Source organism: Semicossyphus pulcher, unplaced genomic scaffold (genome assembly GCF_022749685.1).
Source record: "Semicossyphus pulcher isolate SPU_LCO1_2020_fin unplaced genomic scaffold, fSemPul1.0.p SCAF_7, whole genome shotgun sequence".
Classification (NCBI taxonomy): domain Eukaryota; kingdom Metazoa; phylum Chordata; class Actinopteri; order Labriformes; family Labridae; genus Semicossyphus; species Semicossyphus pulcher.
In genome coordinates, this window is record NW_027211748.1 from 17086198 (window position 1) to 17106066 (window position 19869).

At 44.4% G+C, this 19869-nt stretch overlaps 1 protein-coding gene across 2 annotated transcripts in view; it reads right to left on the bottom strand.

The window, feature by feature from the left end:
* Positions 1 to 58: 58 nt before the first annotated feature.
* The window catches only part of skila (SKI-like proto-oncogene a), a 33810-nt gene continuing 13999 nt past the window's right edge, over positions 59 to 19869 (bottom strand). Inside the window, exons 3-8 of one of the 2 annotated variants that reach the window (XM_069684434.1) lie at positions 12105 to 12197; positions 11246 to 11334; positions 9202 to 9344; positions 6917 to 7275; positions 6135 to 6365; positions 59 to 4477 (exon numbers count right to left, since the gene is read on the bottom strand). In XM_069684434.1, coding sequence (XP_069540535.1) covers positions 4217 to 4477; positions 6135 to 6365; positions 6917 to 7275; positions 9202 to 9344; positions 11246 to 11334; positions 12105 to 12197 — 1176 coding nt within the window. In that variant the 3' untranslated portion in view covers positions 59 to 4216. Of the gene's footprint in view, positions 4478 to 6134; positions 6366 to 6916; positions 7276 to 9201; positions 9345 to 11245; positions 11335 to 12104; positions 12201 to 19869 lie in introns of both variants that reach the window. The other variant, XM_069684432.1, reaches the window with a different exon arrangement.

Sequence of the window (19869 nt, forward strand, 5' to 3'; positions counted from 1 at the left end):
AATGAGGAGAAAGAAATTAGCATTATAAACAGATAAGAAAGGCGAAAGACACAGCTGGTTTGACACTACAGAACTTTACTTGAATTTGATCCAAGTTCATTGTCTATACAGGGTATATTTACAAGATCTGAAATTGGGGGAAGGGCAAAAACAGAAAAAAACAAACACTAGATACAACTGAGGTATTAGCTAAAAGCATTTACAGGTATGTCATTTACTCGTAAATATCAATGATAAACAGTTAGAGATGCAGTGTCTTCTGCTTAAAAAACATCTTTTTATATCACAACATGAGGTAGGAGAACAGTGTCTCGATTCATGCAAGAACAAAAGTCTCATCACACTGTAGTATTGGCAACGTAGTATGCAATGGTCAAACACAGACACTGTGTTTCATGTTTCAGAACAGCATTAAGGGGGGGAAGGGATCTTTTTAAACCAAGCCATATATATTTAACAGGATGTTTGTAAATTAAAACATGGTGTACCTCTTCATAACCAGTGATCTGTGTGATCAGTCTCCCACACTGGAAAGAATAATTACTGGCTGAAGTTATGCCCCCAACCACAGCTCAAATGTGACCTTGGGTTAGTTTACAGGTTGACTTCACAAAGCCAGGGGGCGAGGGGTATTTAAATCCTGTATTCAAATGTGGTTCACATTGTGAAGCTCTGCTCCTTTCACCTTGTTTTCATCAGCTTGAAAAACTTCACACCAGTAAAAATTCTGTACAAAGCATATCCAAGTTCTCATAACACTGCAAAATGCAAAAAGGCCCAGTAAACCGTGGTACAAGGGATTTTTCCATCCCATTCTTTTACATTTAGTAATTTTTTCGTCATAAGGGTGTACAATTAAATAAGCTAAACAGCGCCCCCTTGTGTCTAAAATGTGATTTACACAGAAAGAAAAATAACAGATGTATTTATCTGCTAATGTGATGAATTTAAATTATTTTTTAAAGATTATTGTTCTGCCAAAGAGATAACTAGTCATTAAATCGAATACGGATTATCTTTTGAGTGATGATAACACATCCAGACAAGGATATATGATCAGAATCAGAAAATATAACTACACATCCAGAGCTACATGAGCAAGTTTCTCTCTTTCCCTTTTCAAAGCTGCTGTGCTTCAGTCAGACGTGGGAGGCCAACAAACACACACACACACACACTCTCTTACTCACACACACTCGCACATCATTTCCAAATCAAATTAGGCTACATTTTATGTTCTTCATAATCTGACTTAATATTCAGCCAACCTCTAAACCAATAATGATATCAAACTTGCACATGTTTAATGTTCATGCATATGAGCCATCTCATAGTTTGTGCGTAACTTGGGGGGGAACTTCTTCTTCCTTTTCTTTTTTTCCACAATGAACAGATTGATAGAGTGGCCCGGTGACACAAAACATTAGGGGCAGCAAAACATGCAAAAAAAAAAATCATTTTTTGTTTGTTTTCTTTTTTTCCAAAATGCATTTTTTCAACAAATTTTCAATTTAGCTTCGAGGGAGGGGGTTTAAGAAAGAGGGGGAAAGGCTTGTTACATTACACATTAAAAAGTCCATCAAGATTAAATCACAAAAAAAGCATTTCAGAAAAAGGGGGAAAATGTGTAACAAAGTATATTATTTTCCTATTTTGTCCTGCATCACATCTCAGTAAACCATGCGTTTCACTCCCCCATATCCACTCGACTAAAGTCGAGTTCTGATATCTGCAAAGATCACTTTAAAAAAAGAAAGAAAGCGAAAACAGCCTTAGTTCTGGTCCAATTAATATAACCTTTTGAAGATTTTTCATATAAGAACAGTTAATATATTAATGACTACTGTATTTACAAAGTGAATATAAATCTTTAGTTAATACGTTAAATATTTTCTTTCATAATTTCAATAAAGGTTTAAATGGAACAACAGTAGAGTGTACATTTGCGGCATGGGTTTGATTTTACTGGCTTGCACACCTGCACCTGCTTTTATGACTATCAACAAACCACAACTGTCCTCCGCCCGGTCTTTAAGGTCTGTTATTGTAAAGGGAAGCTGTGTAAGAAACTCTGCATCGAACAGGATGGAGCACAGTGGAATGTCTATCAATTTGCATTTATAGCAGATGCATAAAAAAGCTCAGAGTTGAGCTGAGGCCGATCCCCCTTCTCTTTTTAAACAATTATTTACACTCACACACACTCACTTACAGAGATCTCCTCAGTGGCAATAAAAAGCGCTTTTGCCTGGCAACTGACACAATAAAAGTCCTCTCTTCCTCTGGCTGGACGCCTGCTCGCTCTCCTGGGCATCTACAAAACACTGCACACCCCCAGCTGATCCGGCGCTGGAGATGGATGGACGGGTATGTGTGTGACGGTCGTTTTGTGAGAGAGGAGGGAGATTGTTGAGAGATGGGGGCTCCTGTACAGTCTCACCCGAGGGCGAGCAGAGGCCCCCAGACAACAACAGCTGCCCCCATTCTGACGGCACCAAACAAAAAGGGCTCCCTCTGTACCTCCGGCGTCTAGGCCACCCAGCCTGCCCGCGGGTAAGAGTGCACCAGTCCCCCCTGAGCGCTCCCCTCAATGCTCCCCTCGCTTCCTCTCCCTGCCCGGTGCTGTTTGTTCAGCCAGGCAGAATAACGTGAAGCAGGGGCCGGATTCGAGGCCCAAACCACCCTGGACCAACTGCTTTCACCTGCGACCCACATTCTTCCAAGACGCTCTGTCAAACAGGGTGGGGATAAAACCGTCTGCTAACAATGAATTCAAATCAAACAAAAAAAGAGAAGCCCAGAAAACAGGGACAGACTGCAGCTTTGATCATCTGCTGGGAACGCTGGGGCCATTGTTCTGCCTGAATGCCTGGACTGCACTGACACACTCGATGTCGTATGTATTATACTCACACAGTACAGCTACCCGCACATGTGAGACTCTGCCTTTCTTCTTTCTTAGAAAAGCTACAGCGGCTCAGCCAGCCCCCGTGTCCAGACACATTCCTTTCCCAGGGGATTCTGGGGGAGGAGAGCGCCTTAAGTGCATAACACTGCTCGTGAGCTTCTTCATGCCAAGCCTGAAAACAGCACAGCGTTTCCTGTCTAGCCCGAAGTGGGTGAAAAACAACAGTATTGAGGTGTTTCCCAGCAGAGGGCAATGGTGCTAGCATACAGCGGTGGAGGGTGTGAGGCCTTCTGGAAAGAGAGGGGGAGCTGGAGGAGACACTGGGCAGCTGGTGGATCAACCGACAGACTGTTTGGTCTACAACAGGAGAGTCCAGGTGCTGCCCAGCAGAGTGAAGAGGACAACTAGTCTGTGTGAGGAGGAGCAGCTGGGAGCCAGGCCAGACGTTTTGCTAGCCAGCTACCTTGAAGGGGGTCACACTCAAAACACTCATTTCAAGTTCAGCGTCACTATTGGCATATTTTCATGAGGTCTTACGACATCTGTCTTTTTTTGTACAGTAAAGGTCTTTCTCCTCCATATAGATCTGATGTACTTTTTACATGTTACACTTTTCTTTTTGTGTTTTATAAGGAGCAACAGAAAAAAAAATGTATTGAAATGTCCATGCAGTTTCCTGCAGTCGCTGGTATTTGAGCGTTTGGGCTGTACGTACACAAAGACGGAGAAATGGGCAACGCAACCAGGCGCCGATTTGAGTCCGTGGGCACCAGTTGCTGTGCCAGGTAGTAGCATGAAGAAACGTCTGTGAGGAGCTGAGACGAGTCTGTTTCTGAGCTGAGGTCTGAAATCTCAAAGTCATTAGCTCCAGAATCCAGAGTGGGCGACAAGGGATGGGAGAGGAGGTTGACAATTGTGTGGGGAGAAAACAATAGTGATGGGTTGAGTTGGTCTCTACTTGACCTAACTCCTGTCTGTGAAGCAGCTGTTTGTTCAGTGAAAATTATAAATAAAATCAAAACATACATGCCCAAAACAAATCTTTAAATACTGTTTAAAGAGAGGAGAGGTGAGCAAAAGAAAAGAGAATAAAAACACAACATAAAATTTTTCTTTTAAGTGATGTTAAATTACAAACAAAGTCAGTCCTACGCTGAAATAAAACGAGGGGGGGGGATGCACAAGTTGAAGACAGCCTGGAGGAGATGTGAAGCTCCTTTCTGTTTCAGGCAGATTTGTTTGTGTCTGTAGAGTTGGCGGGTGATTGGAAGAGGAATGAGGGAGGGGAGGTGCCTGGAGGGGTGGCAGTTACTTCTGGCCGGCCGCTGGGGCCTCTGAGAAGGAAGAAGAGGAGGAGGAGGGCGGGGAGTGGATGTTAGGGGGTCCGGTGGAAGGGGTAGGAGGAGGAGAGGGGCTGCCTCCCACTGCGCAAGACTGGGCCATCTGCTGCTTGAGCTGGGAGATCGTGCGCTCCAGCTTTTCCCGTGCCTCCCGCTCCCTGCGCAGCTCCTCCTGCAGCTCCTGCCGGTCCGCCTCCGCCTGCTCCAGCCTCTGACGCAGCTCCGACAACTGGGAGGAAAAAGACAGACAGACATGAGGTCAACTTATGCCTACAGCAAATCAGAAGAGATTAGTCTAACACATTATCACATTTAACAACAGTCTGTCATAAGTCATGGTGTTTAGTTCTAGACGTATTAAAAGCTTCTGTGATGACTAGGAATGATTCAGCATTGCACAATACAAAACTCCATTAAGATTTTAAGGGCTATTCTTCTTTATCTAAATCTTTATTTTTCTATGACAAACTTTAAAGATACAAAAAACACAACAACAACAACAACATTTAGACAAACAGCTGCTAAAAAGCAGTTAGCTAGAACTTTATATAGCCAAGTATAGAGGATATGTTCTGTACTGACAAACCCTGGAGAGACCTTTAACCTCATTGTTTGTCTCTCTGTTTCTTACTGCCTACTGTAAATTATGACAAACTAACTTTGACCCCAATAATAATTAAAACAAAACAAAAAAAACCTTGTGACCAATTCTTACATTTCATATCAGACTCACTGCTGTGTTTTCACTTAGACTTTAAAGGGGAATTCTAGTATTTTTCTTTGGTCCAATTATTCTATGTTTAGGTGTGTAAATAAATAGTTGGATTAAACCATTATGGCTGCTGGCTCAAGCTATTTACTGGAAACTGGTTTGAACCTTCTAGTAATTTACACACAGAAACTTGTGACTTGTAAACAGGACCCAGGTGGAAAAATACAGGAGTTCCCCTTCAAGTAAAAACACAACAGTGAGTCAGTAAAGTTGGTAAAACTTGGAAAAAACTTCTGTTGAGTTTCAGGCCAGCATTAATCTTAGAACCACACAAACACATTAACACCCTGTTTCCTAGCTGGCAGACATCCTGAGTTTGATGCCAAGGGGAGCGAGGAAGGAGGAGCAGGAACTTCAACAACAGACGGGGGAGTTACTAAGTGGGGGGATCTGTGAGCTCAGGCCACTATAACAGAACAGATCTCATGATTAAGACTATTGAAAACCCAAACAAAAGCTCTGAGTGTGTCCTTATGTGTGTGTGCTTTGACACTCTTTAACAGCATAGTGACTCACATAGGACACGCAACATTATTTAGATTGGAAACTCTCAATCACAGAGGAGCTCTGACCACATCCCTGCTCTCAAGGTTTTCCTAGAAAACACTCTCCACCTCCTTCAGAGGAAATATGTGGGTGTTGACTCTGTGATCTCGAGTTCTTTACCTCTGTGTGACAATTTAAAATATGAGCTTACAATGAGCTTATACTACATTGACACCCACTGGTCAAACACAGTGCTGATATTTACCCTGTTCACTTTACATTCAGGGAGCTTACTAAGGATTCATACACTGATATTTACCAAATATGGTGGATCTCACCCTTTTGCCTAATTTTGCTGTTACCTTCAAATTGTCATTATCTTTTTCCATCTCACAAAGACAAATTCTTGCATTTTCATGGTAATAAATTGAACTGTGGTTATAAATGCTTAAAAATACAAGGTTTTCATATTTGGAAAGCTGCACCGATGTTTCCTTGGCACTGGTATCTCTTTGAGATGAAAATAGAATATGTTCAATGATGCACGCTAATGTGCATACTGTACATGTTGCTGTTTGTGGTGCCAAAATCAGTGCTGTGCATGCATGTGTCCCCTCTAAGTCCGTACCTGTGCAGTGTAGTGGGCCTCTTGCTGGCGTTGTGCCCCTGGCTCACAGGCGCAGGCCTGCTGTCGGAGTTGCTCCAGACGGGTCTCCAGCTCCAGCTGTTCCTGGCGGGCCTGGCTGAGCTGCCGCGCCTGCTCGCTGTGCACAGCCTCCAGCTCGTTGCGCAGCTCCCGCTGCTCGGCGCTCAGCTCACGCAGCCTCGCAGCCTCGCCCCCGCGTAACGCCTCCAGTTCCTGGAGACACAGAGACTATGTCAAAGGAGATAACGATAATAATGTGATACTTTACTGACCCCTGAAGACAAACATGCTTAATGCTTTTAAGCATCTCCACACGTTAGCACAAGGGACTCAAATGTAGGCTTCTACTGCTCATGTCGCCAAGCTAACCAAATACAGTCAAAAACTGTTAGTAACCTCTACCCTGAAAGACTGCATACTAAAACAGTTTTTGGCCCAGTTTGTTGGTTTTTTATTCTGTCAGACGGTGAATATCTCATGTCGGAATACAACTGTAATTTTCTCAATGTGAACTAACTATACTATTATGTAGGTTGACTGCCATATGTCCTAACTGAAATTAAAACTGATTGCAGAAACGTATCAGAACCATTTGACAGCAACATTTGGATTTTTCAGGCTGTGGGAGGGGGAGATGTAGGGGTCATACGAAGGTGATCACCTTCACATCTACATCAAGGACACTTTTAATAAGTGTGGACAGATATGGCGTAGTAAGGAGCTCATTTATCTTGGTCTTTGTTCTTTTACAACCACCAACTCACCATCTCTAGCTGCAGCTGCTTGTGCAGGGTGGAGTTGAGCTTCTCCTGCTGCTTGCTGTACATCTGCATGATCTCCACAACAATCCTGTCCTTGTCGTCCTCCAGCCCCCCCACCACCACTGCAGCGCTGCTCGTGGCACAGCCCGTGTCCTTAGCCGCTACTTCCGTTACCGGTGACAAAAACGACGCAGGAGGAGGGGTGTGGGCGGGGTTGCGGGTGGCTTTCTTGCAGCTTGGGCTCCTTGTCTCCATGGAAACTGCCTGGGTTTGGCATTCCCGCTCGGTGGCCGAGGCAGCAGCAGCACGTTGGGATTTGGCCTCTTCGGCGCCAACAGCAAGAGGGGGAGAAGCATGGAGATCTGAGGAGGGAATAAGAGGAGGATGAAGGAATGAGTTTTTAAAAAGTGAAATTTAAAAAAGAAAAAAGGAATGGAGGTGGTTGAAAGACAGGAAGTGCGAGCCGAGCTGGTGCACACTCCCGCCTACGCTTAGTAACACCCTCGCACAACCTCATAAATGCTCACACCTCTCTGTCAGCGTGAGCACACACGCAAGCACAAGCACGGCATGGCAACAGCCGAGGAACTGAACATTCAAACACAAATGATTCTCTGTATGTGCGTGAGAATAGAGAGGAATAAAGAGCCTTGTGTGGGAGTCGGCTGCTCTGTGGGGGCTCCTGGCTTGTCCCTCATTGTGGCCTTTAAGGTGTACATCAGGGGGGGAAAGGGATCAAACATGCAGTGTCACAGTATCACATGTGCACAGATGCTGCAGTGGAGCATGTGCAGGCTAGTAATGACACTGTGTTTGAAGGCACAAGCCCACAGACAGAAAGAGGAGAAGAAATTGTTGAAAAGAGTGACAGAGGGCGCACGAGAACAGTGTTTACTAAATGTACTCATACTGTATGTGCGTGATAGCAAACAGCACGCTCTGCACACAGCATGTCTGGCACTGGAGAGGACACTCATTTACTGACTCACACACACACACACACACAAACATAATATATACGATAGTAGAGGCACACAAATAACAGTGTGGGTAATGTAGTCGTGGGTTGAAAGGAAATAAGCTGGAGAGAGAGAGAGGGAGGGCCACAAGAGAAAGAGTGAAAGGAACACAGACAGTGGGAGAGGAAAGCATTCACTTAGAAAAAAAGAAAGAAGAGGAGGAGGAGGAGGAGGAGGAGGGGGAGAAAAAGTGACAGCAGACTGTGAGGGAGGCGGAGATGAAAGAGACGAGGATGGATGAATGGATGGATGGAAGAGGAAGTGATGGAGCAGAAGGAGGACGGACTCGTAGAGGATGTGGAGATAGCTGCCAGGGAAAAGAGAGGGAGGATGGAGGCAATAGAGACAGATTGGTTGGAGAGGAAAAAAAGAGGGGGGGGGTGCCTGAGAGATACGTGAGAAAGAGAGAAAGAGAGAGAGAGAGGGGGAATGAGAGCGACAGCCTGGCAGTCGACAGACGTGGCGTAATAATGGCAGACAGAAGCCACTCCTCTGATTCACCCTCTCTCTCTCTCTCTCTCTCTTTCTATACGTATAAACACGGCTTATTAATGCAGACTTAATATACACACTCTAAAGTGCACATAAAAACACACACACACAGCAGAGACGAGGTCACTGCCATTTCCACCCCTCTTGTTCATCAATAGTGAGGTGCCCCCGGAGTCTTTATGTGAAGGTCAATGCATGATGATGTGCATCGCTGCGGGCTGCAATGTTAACTGTGTTGCATTAATGTGTGTGTGTGTGTGTGTGTGTGTGTGTTAGATGGTAGTTGACTGTAGGTTGTATGTTTACAGTAGGCACGTGTCTCTGTGTGTTACATTAACATGATCCGCATGTCTCTTCTGCTTATGTTGTATGTATATAAAATGCTCACGCTTGCTATATGTGTCATGTATTTATAGTAGGTGAGTGTCAGCTGTGTTTGTGCGTCTTCTGTACAAACAGTGTAAACAGGAGCAGTTATTAAATTATACTCATTATGCAATGATCCAATATCTGTGTTATAAACATCTGTGTTTGTTTACGAAGTGAATGTGTTTATCTCCTTACATAGTTTTGTTGTGGACTTCATTTATTACATTTTATATGCTGCTTAACAATGCTGAATAAGGGGTATTAAAGGAAATGGTAACCCAAGTTTCAAACAGGAAATGAATGGACGTGATTTTAAAAATTTAGGAAGTAGTGCAGTTTTGAAACTGAATTTATGGAATGAACTCAATGCAAGTGGATCTGTGTGTATTACTGTGTCTCATTACTGACCCATGGGCGGCTCGTCGTGGCCCAGCACTCTGCGGCTGTAGTGGTGTTTGAGCAGTGCTCCGAGCATCTCAGGGCTCATCTCCGCCTCCCTCCGCAGAGACACGTTGGGAGCCACCATCTTATCGTACGTGTACATGTAGTAACTGGAAGAGAAAGAAAGAAGACATTTAAGTTTGAGCTGCATATGTAGATCCATCTGTACTAGTGTTAAAGCAAAAATACCACACATAAAATACCACTGAGAAGTGCATTTAATTAAAATTTTCTTCCTGCTGTTTGTGTCCATCTGTTTTGTGTTTGTATTTGTTATTCAAGTCGTTATGTTAACAGTATCACCTTTTACATACTCCTGTCTTTGCAGGCAAGATCGTAAAACGTAACGAGTTTTGGACTTTGCAATGCTGATATACATAAAACAACATGTATGTCTGCAGTAACTCACAGGGCCCCTCTACCTTCATTACTACGATAAAACACAGCTGAATGTGAGTAATAGAAATGAATGATGTGGTGGCTGTTGTAGCCTACAGTAACTGCACCATCTGAAGAACGGAGCTGGAAATACACATAGTGGAATATGGATGTTTCTTATCGTGTGTTTACAGGATTTCAGCCTAAACAGACCTTGGGCTTATCACAAATGTCCAGGTAGTAACGGAGAGAGATAGAGCCTGGAGATGCACTGAAGCCACTGAGCCAACACTATCTGTCTATTCCTGGCTGCATGGCGGGAAATGAAGGGACGAAAGGGAGAGAGAAATAGAGAGAGACAGAGAGAAAGAGAAGCAGATGGAGTAGAGGAGGAGAGAAGAGAAGAGAGGAGGAGAGGAGAGGAGCTTTGAACCCCTCCCCCACCACCAGTCCCCTCCAGACAGAGCTGGAGCTGTGAACTAGGTTAAGCATGACAGCTCAGTGGGGCTCTGCCTGAAAAACTACAGCAGCCGAGCATTGCTTCCGCTCTCTTCTCGATGTAAAACGAAGCGCTGCCTGCTCGCCTGAGTGAGAATCTGAAACTCCTTCACATGAAACGCCTAAGACGTGATTGAATAATGTAAGCCTGCCTTGTGTTTGACAAGTGTACGGCTAATGGATGTCGGTAGTAACCCAAATACGACGTTAAGTGCTGCGGATGTCGACTAGCAGTGAATTTCCTTATTTCCAACGCTGCATTGCAAAAAAAGGCATGCTTCAAACTGGTCCGCGCAAGTCCTGACTGGTTTGAGAGTGCGGCAGTCATGTGATGCTGGTAGGTGACCAGAGCTCTAATCCTGCCAGTTTGTCTAGCCTGACGTCTGCACACCTCCACACAGTCAGTATGTCAAGGCAGTCACATGTAGCCGTGGCGCCATTAAACCATCTAATTCCAGCTTTTAATCTGGGTCAGATTACTGTGCGAGCTATCGGAGCGCCATATCCAAACACAGGCTGGTACGCTGTGAGGGAGGGAGGGATGGAGGCAGGAAAAGAGAAGCAGAAGAGAGGAATGGAAGGCTAAGAAGGGAGGGAGAGGAGCGGCACACGTGATAGAGGCTGGAGGACGGGGAGGGAACAGAGCGGAAGAGGGAGTGCAGCACCAGCAAATTAGAGATGGGGATTTTATTTACTGAAGTCGAACTGGAACTTAACAATATTTGGTAATTATTTAAACAAAGCAGAAGGGTAGATACAATCCAAAACACCTACAGTATCACTAGGCTAAGTAGAATAGCTTCAGGTGTTAATAGACAACAACAACTAGTGCTCTAATAATAATAATAATAATATATAATAAAAATAGGTGTTAAACAGGTTGCAGCCCCAAAACCTGCCAAATGTTTTTTTTTTATCTCTCTTGTTTTTTTATCTCTTTTAATTGAAAATATGTGTGGACATTTAAAGACGTCAGCTTGGACTATGAGAACATGTAATCGTCATCTCTCACTGTTTATTAATAATCAATGGAAACCCTTTGCCGATACATAAATAGAAAACGTAAATAACTGATAGTTGCGGCCTTGAAATGGTGTGTTGGTGCTGCTTAATAAAAGTTACTAAGGTGTAGTACCTGGGATGGACCAGGGTGGGGTGTCCTGGCTCCTCCTTGATTTCCGAGAAAAGACGATTGAACACCAGAGTGGGTGGAGATGTTTTCCCCTGTGGAAAACAACACAGACACGTAAATATCTCACACACACACACACACACACACACACACAGCAGCAGCAACATCATTTCATAAGCTATTGTGTCACGGTTACAAAGACAGAATGATTTCCTCCATCCACCAATATTGATCTTAGCATACAATTTTGCAGTTGAATGGATGAATTATCTGAATGGCAATCAGATGCATGCCCAGGCGCACACACAGGCATGCATACATATATGAAAACATGGAGAGACGCAGCAGGGGGAGAAGGGAATGTGCTGTACTGCACATGGTGCTCCTGGAGCCATAATCTAATAAAGCTAATATATGCATGCGTACATGTGGATGAGGGATCATCCATCAGGCATCAGCTGAGATAGAGTGTGTGTGTGTGTGTGTGTGTGTGTGTGTGTGTGTGTGTGCGTGTGTGTGTGCGTGCTTGGAGAAAAAAGATAATCATGATAAAGAGCTCCTTCCCTGTGTGTGCTTGTAAAGTTGGTGTGTGTGTGTGTGCGCTGCAGTAGGGGGAGGTGAAGAGCAAGAGCCTTTCAGCAGCACCATGAGTATATTTCCTGACAGGTCAGAGAGGAGAAGCGTGCCGCCATGAATGGCTGAACAGGGGGTGTGTGTCTGTCAGTCAGGGTGGGGGGTAGTGACCCTGAGAGCTGACCTGTGTGTAGAGGAGGAGGAGGGGAGACAGGAGGGGGATGTTGGAGCAGTAGGAGGTGATGGAGGGATGGGTGGATGGATACGGGGGAGGGAAGTGACGACTGACCTTTCTGGCAGGGTCGGCGTCGGGTAACTTGCTGACGGGGGAGCAGAGACTTGTGGAGGATTTCCTCACCTGGCTCTCCTCCTCCTCCACCGCCTTCTGAAACACACAGAGAAAAAGATGGCGGTTAAACAGACGGACGAACACAATCAAGATAGACTGCAGTATTTAATGTGTTTGATAGGATACTCTTAACAATTAAAATGATGCACAGACTCTGTCAGGGAGTGTGGGAACGAGAGGGAAGAAAGTAGTATGTAAAAAAATTACAACCACAGTCACAGAAGGGGGAAAGACTGAGACAAATGGCATTTAAAACGATAGGAAATAGAGACAAATGACATCAAAGAGATAGAGAATGGAGACGAATGGCATTAAAAGAGAGCAGAAAGAATGAGCTATGGCCTGTGATGGAGTGTGGGAGAAAAGGAAGGCAGCAGGGAAATGGATAAGCTAAGAGCAGAGGCTGAACGAGCCCACTGAGGAAAGCCTATGAATAAAACAGAAGAAAAGCCGAACTGATAGTCAACATAGCTACAACATGGCCTGTCATTATGTGCTCTCCATGCGTGTGACTCACTGGTATACATGCAACGCGGTAGGAGCCAGCCACTCGCTCAACATGAAGACATATTTTCTGTTGAATGTTTATGATTCATTGTGTCAGCTTCGCATCCTCTGAGCCATGTGTGTTCAGTAAATACTGCTGGCACTGCCTCTAGTTGTGTGTCTGTCTGTGTGTGTGTTTGTGTGTGTGTGTTTTTTGAGCAAATCCAGGACACGCTCAGCAAGAGGCCACAAGCTGATGGAGTTGATGCTTATCTGCGGCAGACAGGCCTGACACTACAACACACAGTTCACACACACACACACTTTCAACCGAACTGACAGGTAGCACAGGCACCAGAGGAGCGAGACTTTCCAGCGGCGCAGAATACGAACCGCCAACTAGCCCACAGCAACAGACGAGAGAGAGAGACGGAGACCGGAGGGAGGAGAGGAGATAACGTGGGAGGAGAGGAAACAGGAAAAGAAAATAGAGAGAGAGAGAGCAGAAAGAATGGAGAAAGAGAGATAGAGGTTGTAGAAAGCATCAATAATTGACTTACAAGCCTTTTAAAGCCATCTATAAACGTTTATCCACAGAATGCACACACACACACTCATAGTGAATAATGTACAAACAGCCTTTCATCAGCTGGATGTAAGGATTTTCCTCTGCACAGTATCGGCTGAGACGCTGTCATTACCAGAGCTGAACAGCCTTAGAACAATAGAGCCACATTACTTTGACAGCCAGGTATTAGCCACCTAACAGTCATATTAGCTGCTAGCCGTAGCAACAACAACAGCAGTTATTTCTCTTAATTATAACTATTCACTTCTTATGATTAGAGATTGACTGTTTGCATACCATTGCATGCACTTTGTAGGAGGAGTTTAATATTTAAGGAAATATGAAAGATGACTGATTGATGTCTTTATTATGTCTTTACCATAGACTTATCATTGTTATTGTACTGAGTGCATCTACACCCGTTTATGTTCTGTCATGTCTCCAATAAAGACAAAACAACTACTGCTAATCCTGATTTGTGTGGGTTTAAATTCATGTGTACTGTATAAGGGGGATTGTCCCTTATTTACAAAGGCATGGATGAATGAGCTTGTTCATGCAAATCTAACAGGCTGGAGCCATATGCGTTGCCAGGTGTGTCTTTCTGTGTGTGTCTATAGAGAAGGGGGCTCGTCCGTTTTACGAGAGCTTGTGGTTGGTAGTTTTTCCTTTTTTTTTCTCTCCAGAAGGCAGCACTGCAGCAGTGAAGAGAAGGGAGGGAGGGAGGAGGGGAGGCAGAGAGAGAGAGAGAGCGAGAGAGAGAGAGAGAGAGGGGGGATGATGGGACAGGGCCGAGATAGAGAGAAGGTTGAATTGACAGAAAACAACAATAAACCCACTGCAGTGGTGCGGAGGAGAGCTGGGTCCTCGCTGGCTGGATTCCCTGTATGAAGGTTGTCTGAATGTGTGTGCGTGAACGTGTGGCTATTATATTCCCCGGGTATAAAATCTGTGGCTCCCCCTGCACAAGTGTGTGTGTAGACAAACGAAGGCAGCGCGAGCGAGCATGAGGCCAAACTGACATTAACACCAGGTCACCCGGAGGTCTTTCATCTGCTTGACCCCCACGACAGCAGATGCTCTGCTGATGAGACAACTGACAGCTCATTAAAAGGTAGCAGTGTGTCCGTGTGTGTGTGTGTGTGTGTGTAAAATCTAAAACTATGTGGGTTAACGTTGTTTGTGTTTGCAAAAAAACACACCACTATGTGTTTATGTTCAGCTGCATGTGTATCCACATATAAAACATACATACATGTTCCACTAATGGCTGCCCGTGTCTCTCCCTGTAATTTCTGACAGTTGACAGCTTAACGCCCACCACCCACCCATCCACACACGCACGCACACGCACACACTCCTGCTCATTATTCCTGCAGCACAGCGCTCTTTATTCCTTAATGAATGTGTTCAGGTGCAAACGTTTGCACATTTCAACACAGCTGTTTTCCTCTCCACCCTGTCCCCCATTTCTCTCCGTTTCCTGTCTGTTCCACCTTTCCACCCCCCCCCCCCCCCAGCCCCACCTCTGCTTTATTAACACACACCACGCTGCTACTCGGTACTGATCAACAATAATGAAGCACCTCTCTTATCTAGGTCTGAGCCACACACAAACACACACGTGTGTACTACACACACACAAACAGCCCCTAAACCCCCCATGTCTCCAGCCCTTTGTCAGGCTGTAGCTCGCCTTATGACAATGTGGATTAGCATTCCACACACTCGCTCAGCTGAACTCTGCCCTGTTGTTCCTAATCACCAGCAGTCTGCCTGCCGCTGCAGCCACACACACGCACAGTTCATCCAAGCACTATACAATGAGATAAAACATACTTCTCTAGACACACACAACCATGTGAACTTTTTTAATGACCCATTTCCAGAGCCTCAGTTTGGTCCCCGGACCATTAGCACACGTGACATTGCTAAAGCAGACGCATTAACGGAGCAGAAAGTGTTTTTCTGTGTGTGTATGTGTAGCCTGAGTGCAGTTAAATCCAACAATAACAAGCGGCACTCTACGACACAGACATCCATGACCGTACATTACCATACACAGTCTGGCAAACGCAGGCGGAGGAGAGTAAATGCACTTCAGCAGCAGCCGTGTGGTTTTTACCGTGAGCTCCATCTGTGCTTCCCGCTGCAAAGCTCTAACATCTAATTTACACCATGAACACTTGTTGCCTCTAGTGCCTGTTTTTTAGCTGGAATATTTATAGCAAAGGGGCATTTAAAATGCAGGCTGACATTTTTGGGTAGGCTTCTGTGAACAGTAATGGTAAAAAAAGTCATTTTAAGCTTGTGCACTTTACAATTCAATAAAGGTTTTTTAAATTTTAGGCTAGAAATGAAACTCGGCTCGAAGCGTTACGTTTTATAATTGGCTGTGCTAGCAGAAGCACCACCATATAATTCATAAAGAGGTGACTTGTGATTGAAGTGAAGGCTTATAACTTCACAAAAATTCAACACATACCCGATTTCGTTCTAGCTGAATATATAAGCAACTGTTTGAGCCCCTGCCAGTCTTTGCTCACACCCACAGACAATGAGGGGGAACCTGGCTTCCTCTATACTCTTGGTGTACTTTATATGCATCTGAGCTAAAGACAGACACACGCCCACAGGAACACACAGTCTGACACACTGCCACGCAAAGTGCAAACAAGTCCGAGGTCAAACTCTGCTCCTCCTTCACTTCAGTCACATGGACACTCAAGATGACTCCGTCTCAGCGCAGATAAACATACACGCACACAGTTACGTGCTATAAATACACATGCAGTCTCCATTCATGTATAATAAAACACATACACTGCTTCCCAGCCCCCCAACATGTAAACACTAAAGTGATGCATTTTCCACGGAGAAAAACGGCACTTTGTTTAAAAAATTTAGGAGTAGAGGAAACATGTTTGGGAGGATGATCTGTAAACACAAACATCCAAACATTTCCAAATTCCAAAGAAACGACAAGCTGAACATAAATTAACACGTCATAAATCGAGCTGTTTCTTCAGGATATGACTGGAGCTCAAACTATAAGCTGATGACTTAAAGCGTTGAAAGAAATGACATTAATCAGCAACTATTTTGATAATATATTTAATTTTTAAATGGTCTTTTCAGCTTTTCTGCTCCTATGTCATTGTAAAAAAAAGTATTTTTTGGGTCAGTTGGGCAAAAAAAACAAAAAGAGCTAAGGATAATTGTCTGTGGGGAAAATAAATTCCTAGATTAAATGATAAAAACGATCCCCTAGATGAGAGTTTACTGCCGTGACTGTGTTTCTTAGCAAGACTTGATTCTTCCGAGAACCAGCCACCATAATGGTCACACTGTAAAGCCCTGCCCAGGATATAACACATTCACGAACACAACTAGTCTCAACATGCCTGATGGCAAATCTTATCTAGGGCACAATAAAGAGTGCACAAGCCTTCGTTCTGACCTTTCATCCCAGAGCAGCAGGCCTTGTGTGTTTGTGTGTTATTAAAATCTATTTAAAATCCCTTCTGTGCCCTAAAACATAACCACTGTTGGGCCCAATTGTCTTCGCATCTGTTGAAACCCGGGCATCAGTGGTCGTGTATGGAAACAAACCCCAGGCGAGCGCCACAATCTCATGGGACAGAAACAGAGGGGCTCCCAAAACAGAACCGGGCCACCCATCCTCCCTCTTCCTCCCTCTTCTTCCTCCTCCTCCCCTTCTGAGCCATTCATGAGGCTGGCATTCAGGAGGGGGGAGGAGGAGGGTGGGGGTTAGCGGTGGGCAGCAGAGGAGGACGGAGTAATGCAACTCATTCTCCTTTTTCCTCTCACAGGAGGAAGTAAACAGCTTTTATTTGGGTGCCTTTTCATTCTGCCTCAGACAGCGAGGGAGGAAAGTAGGAACACACACACACACACACACACACACACACACACACACACACACACACACAGACACACAGACACACAGACACTGGCAGAGACAGTCAGTCACGCCCTGTCTGTTTCTAGACCACATCCTGTTCTGCTGCAGTCGTCAACTGTGTCAAAGATCAGGCTACAGATACGTAGATATATATACTTCCTGGCGAGAAACCATTCAACAACGAGATACAGAAGCATCTGTGTGTCGGGGAAAATCATTTATGCCTCTTGTCTTCTCTTTAAACTCGTCTAATATCCTCCAACTTTTCCCAACAGGCATATATAAAGTGTTTGCTTGCGGAGACGATTTGATGTCTGTCTTAAGGATCCAGTTTTCTATGTGTTTAACTGGTGCTCTGGTGGTCCCACCTGCCCCTTGCCTCCACCACACACACACACACACACCAGAGGCCTTTATATGACGGTCTTAATCCAATAAGCCATTTATCCATGGACTGGGAGCCGCACTTTGTTTCAGCAGCCAAATCAATAACAGCCCACAGGGGAACCAGGCAAGAAAGTGGGGCATTTAAAGGAATACACTTTTTTGGTAATTAAGTCAGCACTGTGAAATGAGATGACTGGATTTGGTATCTCAGGAATTGTTCAGGTCTCGACTAGTTATCTGCTCTGGAGGCCTTAGCAACAAAAAAGTTGGTATTTGTGATGATATTTTAGAGTTTGTCACTTCCTGGAAAACACTGATGTTAACTGATAACTCTTCCTGTGCTGGAGGGCGTTTACTAATTTTGTGCTAATGAAACACTTTCTTGAATTTCGATTTTCCTTCCCCCACGAGACACAGACCTAAGAGCCAGCAGGTATGGCTCCTCACTGTGTTTCTGTTTGAATGCTCTTTAAATGAAAGCTATTGGCTGCTGTACACACCAATAAGTATCCGCAATGCCTCTCCCTAGCTAAGTCATTTTACAGAGAACATGTTAACATGCAGAATAGCTGTTTGACCCTTAACTTAGTACTTAAAGGAAGAATAATATTATATGTCTTTTTGTATGTGTATGTATTCTTTCACCTCAGCCCAGGACAAAGAGATAAGCGGTAATAAAAACAGACCAGGGAACAGGTGAAGACAGGTCTGACAGGTGGACGGTTGGACAAACAGGTGACAGAGGTAAACAGGAAGGTGGGGGGGGGGAAAGCCAGGCAGACGGCCAAGACAGATGAAGAGACAAACAGACAGCATGTGACTGTCTGTCTGTTTGTGCCTTTCCCCCAGACGCACACAGCTCACACACACACCTGTTCCTCCCTCTTCCCAAACACAAAACAGAAAGAACAGAACCAGACAAGCACGCTGATAAGCATCAGCCAGACTAGTCATGCCAGACTCACGCACACGCACACACACACACACACACACACGCAGCAGATAAGGACAGGTCCACTCCCGAATTGCTTTGGCTCTAGGCCTCGGGCACATTTTTTGCGCCACATGGGCACGCCGTCTAGACAGTCATCACATGCACGTTAACACACACACACACACACACACACACACACACACACCCCTGGCAACATGTTGAGCTCCTTCCTCCACAGCTACAGCCACAGTCAGCCATTTTACAATCCACAGCCTTGCCAGGCTCAGCCAACAGGACCCAACAGGAGAAAAAAAAAACTTAACAGAGTCTATGGGAGAAAATTAAGCGAGATATAACAGTGATTGTGAGGAATCTCCCCCACCTGTCCTCCTTCTCTAGCTCCACCACTGACAGGAGTTAAATTTAGAAACAAGTACCTCTCATTGATACTTCACATAAAATGACGTCTCTCTCTCTCGATCAATTTTTCTATTCATCTCCCTCCCTCACCCCCTCTCTCCCTCCTCTGTTCTCATGTTTCACAGTCAAATCCCAGGCGGCAGCTTTCAGTCTATATCCACAGCAGTACATGAGGAGGGTTGTAATAATGTTACCTCATGAATGGACAAATTGTCTGACTGGAATACACAAGGCGGGCCAAGGTTACCCACATCACACACAGTAAAGGAGTGACAGAATAAGACGAGGACTGCAACCGAGGATTCTAATCTGCCAATTACTTTTTGGATAAATAAATAAATTGATTGATCACTAAATTGTCAGAATAAAGAAGAGAAAACGTCCTTCACAATTTCCTAGTCCGATCAACTTATCATAGGTGATTAAGAAAATCAGCAAATATCCACATTTGGGAAGCTACAACCAGTGAACTCTGTCAGACTGATTAATAGTTACTAAATTGGTTTATTGGTTTACTAAGCAAAACTGTCAATCAGTCAATCAAATCTTTTTTTTTTGTTCTAAAAATACAAAACCATTCAGCATTGGTTGTCCCAGGCGACTAATTTTCACCGAGCTGTCTGACCTCATTTAAATAATAATACTGATGCTACATGATCGAGTGATATTGTGCGTGTAGTTGCCATAATTATCACAGAGACGATTAGCGCTGATCGCTAAGCTAGAAAATGAATCCATGACATCTCGGATTGTTCATCATTTAAGTCATTTATCAAGTAGAAAAACCTGCAAAACATTTGCTGGATTTAAATTCTCAAATATTAAAATAAAACATCTCGTTCCTTACCTTACATTTTTTTACATTTAGGCAGATAAAATAAGGAACATTTATATATCAGATCCAAATCTCATTTCAGAAGGAAATTTGTCTCATACTCTGTGATTTATAGAACAATAACGTCAGGCATAATGGGAAGTTAATGAA